Source organism: Trichomycterus rosablanca, chromosome 4 (genome assembly GCF_030014385.1).
Source record: "Trichomycterus rosablanca isolate fTriRos1 chromosome 4, fTriRos1.hap1, whole genome shotgun sequence".
NCBI lineage: Eukaryota > Metazoa > Chordata > Actinopteri > Siluriformes > Trichomycteridae > Trichomycterus > Trichomycterus rosablanca.
The window spans coordinates 27290865-27296384 of record NC_085991.1 but is presented as its reverse complement, the minus strand read 5'-3'; the positions used below and the strand labels follow the sequence as shown (position 1 = coordinate 27296384).

The window sequence follows — 5520 nt, the reverse complement described above, 5'->3', positions numbered from 1 at the left end:
AAAACTTTAGACAACTCCACAAAACAGATCATAATTAGAAACAAAAAAATAAATGACAAACACAGCTGTATAGTTTGTCACTTAAAAGCATCAATCAGTTATTAAAGAAATCAGACGATAGGCATATTAATATTTGAAACTTCAAAGCAACAAGACAACTAGTTTCAATAAGGCCAAATAGTAGCCAATCTGGAGAAAAACTGAACAAATTGCATTAGTAAAAAGCAGTCACAATCAGAAGCTTACTGACAGGGATACATGGTACTTTTTTAAGACTTTGCTAAATGCCCTAAAAGTACAGCCACAAAAATATTTTCATCAACACCTTTTAAGACAGTGTCAGCATAAACTATACATTAATTCACTGATGGTCTGTCATTCATAAACTTTTTTATTAAATACCAATGCAAAGATGCATACTTTGGTATAAGGAGCACAACACTTGGACATTGAAAAAATATGGCAAAAACACAATGGTCTGATGAGTCAACTTTTATTTTATTTTAAATTTCCTATTTCTGGACACATTTATTTGGAAGTAGCCAAAGGTTAACTTCAACCCCAGTATCTGCAGCCAATTGTTCGATACAGCAGAGAGACCATAATGGTATGAACAGCCATATTCATATCTGTTTAATTATTGTTTTGCAGAGTTAAAGAACAGTCTACAAAGATGCGTAAACTTTACAAAAACAAGTGTACCCTATGGTGCAAACACTTATTTCAGAAAAACTTATTAGGTATACTACAGAATAATAATACATGATGGCACCAAGCACTTTTACGGCCTTCCCAATGATCAGATTTATACATTATTAAATGTCAAGTTTTGTAGTGCAGACTGTAAAGTGATATCCACCTCCTTCATTCCTAATAAACAGTCCAAGCTCTCAGCACAATCCAGGCATGCATGGCAGCATTCCATTCAAACTGTTCTGAAGGCAATTGGTGGCACTCCTCATTAGCATTGTTTCCAATATTTTGTTTCACACCTACATTTCTATAATATTGCTTAATAGTTGCACAACAAGCTAAAGATTGTTATTCATTACATGTGCACAACAAACTATAAGACTTGCTTGTACAGTTAATAACTTCCATTAAACTATTTGGACTAAAACAACTTCTTAATTAGTTAACTAGTTAAACAAAAATATTAAGATCATGTCACTGTTTTTATTTTATTGATTTTTTAAAGCATTCAGTACAATTTGAAATACTGCAGAAATAGTGACTTGTTGGCATAGTTACCTACAAGACTGATTTAAAACAAGAACTATGTAAGATATGTACGATGTTTTCATTGCTGCAGTTACATTTCTGTTTACCTGCAAGCCTGTTCCGACTATCTCAATTTCAAATTGATTTTATGGTAATTCATTTGTAAACATTGTACTGTACAAAAAAAACTTTGGGATACATCAGATTAATGATGTATGTCAGTGTATGTATGTGTATGTCACTGCTGCTTTTGTTTTTCCCACTGTTCTGGTGTCAAGGTCTTCTGCTCAAAAGCATGGATCTCCTTCAGCTCTTCAGCAAGGCAATTGTTTACCAATCTGAACAAACAAAAACACAATAATCATTAAAAACACTGCATTGTTTTAAATATATCCTGCAAGGTTGTGATGCATCTGGTGCCACCTGTAAATGTTGGATAGAGGGTAGAAACACATCCTGTAGAGGGTACTATTACTCACATTCACTTACATACTGCCAGTGTACCTTCTCCATGTTTTGAAGGATGGGGAGAAACTAGGAAAACTTTTTACATTTAAATTTCTTTTGTCTTGTTTAATTTCTGAAATGTGGTTTAGATACTGCTGCCGTTTGCACATTATGTATCTGTGCAGAACTTGCTGTTAAGTCTCTCAGTGAATAAAGCTTTATGTATTTGTCTTCCAATAGTGTGGTCACTTTTGGTCTGTCTAATTGATTTGACCCTGCCTGCTTATAGGAACTCTCATCGTGAGACTTTCATAATGTGAGTATAAAATGTGATACTTAACACATGAGGTGAGATTAGATTTATAATAGGTGAACGATGGATGCAGATTTATTAACTAAAACAAGCTTCTGACAAGTAGATCAAATCTATGAGTGTCGTCTGAGCATAAGCATCAATAAAAATTATAAGACAAGAAAATTCGTATACAGGTATTTACATCAATGGTCAATTCCACTTTTTCAGTAGTGCAAATTATCAGAAATTCGGAGACGTTTCACCCAAACTGTTATGCTAATTATATGAATGTAATGAATGTAATAGAAAACTACTACCAAATTTAGGTCAAAACTGCAAAATTGAAGCTTTTTTTCTAATGGCCACAGACCGTTTGCCTCACTGTATTTATTTATTTATTTTTTACCAGTTTTTTTCATTCAAAGACGACAAAATTACTTTTATTTCTGTTTTGATGGTAGAACTATAAAATGGTATATTACATATACTAGTGCTGGGAGATATGACGGTTCATTGGGTACACCGTCTTTGATTCCTCATACGGTATGGAGTTTTCATATACTGTCATACCTTAGCATAGGTAAAACACTATATACTGTACGGTTTGTCGGGGCACGGTTGTTGCAAAGCAACGGTAGAGCGATGTTACTACAGGGGCAAAAACACTTCCGTTTAATTGCTATACCAACGTTATACCAACAACACCAAGCTGGAAGCGTAGATATATAGAGTCGTCCACTTTTCTACAACAGACCTGTGATCGAGTTGTACAGTAGAGAGATTCCATCATATATTGTGTCATTTTGTGGGGCCAAGCAAACCTTACAGTACTTAAAACCTTCACTATATACATGGTGAAATGAAAATGTTTTATATGTTATGTACTTATGACAGTAAAATCAGCCACAATCATACAAAAAATACCGTGATATACTGTGTCAAAACTTTAAAAAAATGCTGTGATACAAAATTTTGGTCATACCACCCAGCCCTACATTATACTATATCTTACTTTATAAAACGGATAGTTCCGGTCCTAAAATCTGATTGACTGAGCCGCGTTCGAAGCCGTTGTAAAATCCCAGATAAACGCACACCTAGGACCACCTCACATCATTCCATATTAATACGCCACTGAAAAGAAAAAGTTAATGTTATTTTCGCCCTCATGTTGCCTAGCAACACTGTTAATCGAACTACCTGGCGTCGCGGAAGAATGATTTATTGTAAGTTTATACACAATAAATACATTTATGAATTAAACATTGTTGTATTTATTGTATTTTATGTTGAACGCCGTTTTATAAAAGCAATAAGCCACCCGAGACCGTGTGTTACTGCTATGATTTTAGCACAGGGATGACGTTTTTGGCACGACGCGAAGCGGAGTAACGCATGGCCTCTCGTGGCTTATTGCTTTAATATCTTACTCCTGGAACTCAATGTACCCTGGGAGGACCGTATCAAGGAGGCCAACGAGAAGAAGAGGGCAAAGTACACTGAACTAGCGAAGGAGTGCCGAAACAGGTGGCGAGCGCAGTGTGAGCCCATTGAGGTGGGATGCAGAGGGTTTGCTGGCCAGTCTCTTTGCAGGGCCTACAACATCTTGGGCATCATGAGGCCCAGTAAGCAAAGGGACATTAAGGAGGTCACTGAGGCAGCAGAAGTTGCCTCAAGGTGGCTCTGGATAAGGAGAGGAGAGCCGTGGGTGGGGTAGCACTACCTGGACACAAGCTGGGGCCCGATCAACCCCAGCTGGGTCGCCTGAGTGAGAGTGTATGATGTTTGAAAGACCCGAAACACTCAGTGACCCCAGGTAACATCACTGATGATGTGTCCAGGTTGCATCAAGTTGATGTATGTTACAAACTATATTTTAAATGATTGAAATTAGTTTGAAAAACATTCAGACTGGGTACTTAGTGTCAAATCTGACCTGATTATTTATTGCTGAGCTGTGGGTGCCCCACCGCAATATTTGTCCCAAGGACACAGATTGATCTCTGCCTTTGTCTGTAATAAGTTTGGCATGTTCTTCCAGTGTTTGTCTGATTTTCTGTGAACTCCTGCTTTCTCCCACCTCCCAAAAACATTCAGAAATTAGATTTGCTACACTATTCCCAAAGTGAAAATGTGTATTTCCCTGTGATGGGTGTATCGGTGCCATATGTTAAAGTGGTAAGTGAAAATGAAACTGACCTGTGTCTCTGCAGGAGAGGTTTTCCTTCAAACTGAGGGGCTACTACAAGCACCTTAAAACTAGTTGAACATCTGTTTGCAGATGTATCTTCTACTTCCTACAACAGAAAGGATTATTAGTGATCAGAGGCGCAGCATCACTAACACCATCATATCTAGGGTTATTCACGTGTATCACTTCTTACCACGTGTACTGCACCAATGTCGGCCATCAGTTTTTCACGAATATAGTCCGTCGTGACTGCCATTGCTGAAAACAATCCTAATATAGTTTATTCTTTTTTATTTTCACTTGTTTTTATCACACAATAAATGTGAAAGTAAACGTTCCAGTATCGGTGGAGTTACAAAGGCGGGGGAAATAAGAATAGTGTGAAGCGGTCGTTAAAGGGATGTGTCTCAAATTGCTTCCTTATCTATGCGTAGTGCACTACATAGGCTATCAACAAGCGAACTCTGTGTAGTGCACAAGCATTGTTTAGCATTCGTCTGATTTCCAATTGCTTTTACCTGGTCCGGGTACCTGTGTGAGGATATCTGGATAAGTTAAAGTTAGATTAAAAAAGCAAATACTAAATAGGTGAAGATATAAATCATATGACGAGTTATAACAAATAAAAAGAAGTAATTAGAATTCTGAAAATGACCAGAGTTTTTCGTCCATCAGTTATCTATAGGAGTATAAAGTCTAATGGTCAGTTTCAGGACATGAAATGCAGCAGAACCGTCATTATTTCCTATGAAGTGAGGTGATGCTGCTTAAATTCTCCGCTTTGACGTAGCACTGTCGCCTCACAGCAAGAAGGTCCTGGGTTCGATCCCCAGGTGGGGCGGTCCGGGTCCTTTCTGTGTGAAGTTTGCATGTTCTCCCCGTGTCTGCGTTGGCTTCCCCCGGGTGCTCCGGTTTCCTCCCACAGTCCAAAGAGATGCAAGTGAGGTGAATTGGAGATACTAAATTGTCCATCACTGCATTCGGTATAAACTTGTGAACTGATGAACCGTTGACCGTTCCTGTCATGAATATAACCAAAAGTGTAAAACATGACATTCAAATCCTAATAAACAAACATTCCAGAAGATCTAGTTTTGATCCTAGTCTTTGGTCATGGATGTGAGCGAATGGCTCTGGGTGGCTTATGACCCACTGTGACCCAGACCAGGATAAAACACATTTAAAAAAAATTAACGAATTGAGTAACTTTTGAAATTCAAAAAGCATTTTTAGAAAATTAGTGTTTTGTGTAACGTGAAAAAAAAACCGCACTTATAGTTTACTTTGTAGGGTGTAGGGAAGCTTGGTGGTAGTTGAACACAGCACAGAGAAGCTCAGAAGCTGTTGAGCTTGTATATTTGCCTGA

At 37.7% G+C, this 5520-nt stretch overlaps 1 protein-coding gene across 1 annotated transcript; it reads right to left on the bottom strand.

Annotated features, from left to right (window-relative positions):
- Window positions 1–477: 477 nt before the first annotated feature.
- On the bottom strand, window positions 478–5256 carry zgc:112271 (uncharacterized protein LOC553698 homolog). The gene is made up of 3 exons (XM_062994103.1): window positions 4348–5256; window positions 4163–4260; window positions 478–1559 (listed from the first exon to the last, which is right to left on the bottom strand). Exons 1-3 carry the CDS (start codon window positions 4408–4410, stop codon window positions 1460–1462), a joined length of 261 nt encoding a protein of 86 aa, XP_062850173.1. The 5' UTR covers window positions 4411–5256; the 3' UTR covers window positions 478–1459.
- Window positions 5257–5520: the final 264 nt, after the last annotated feature.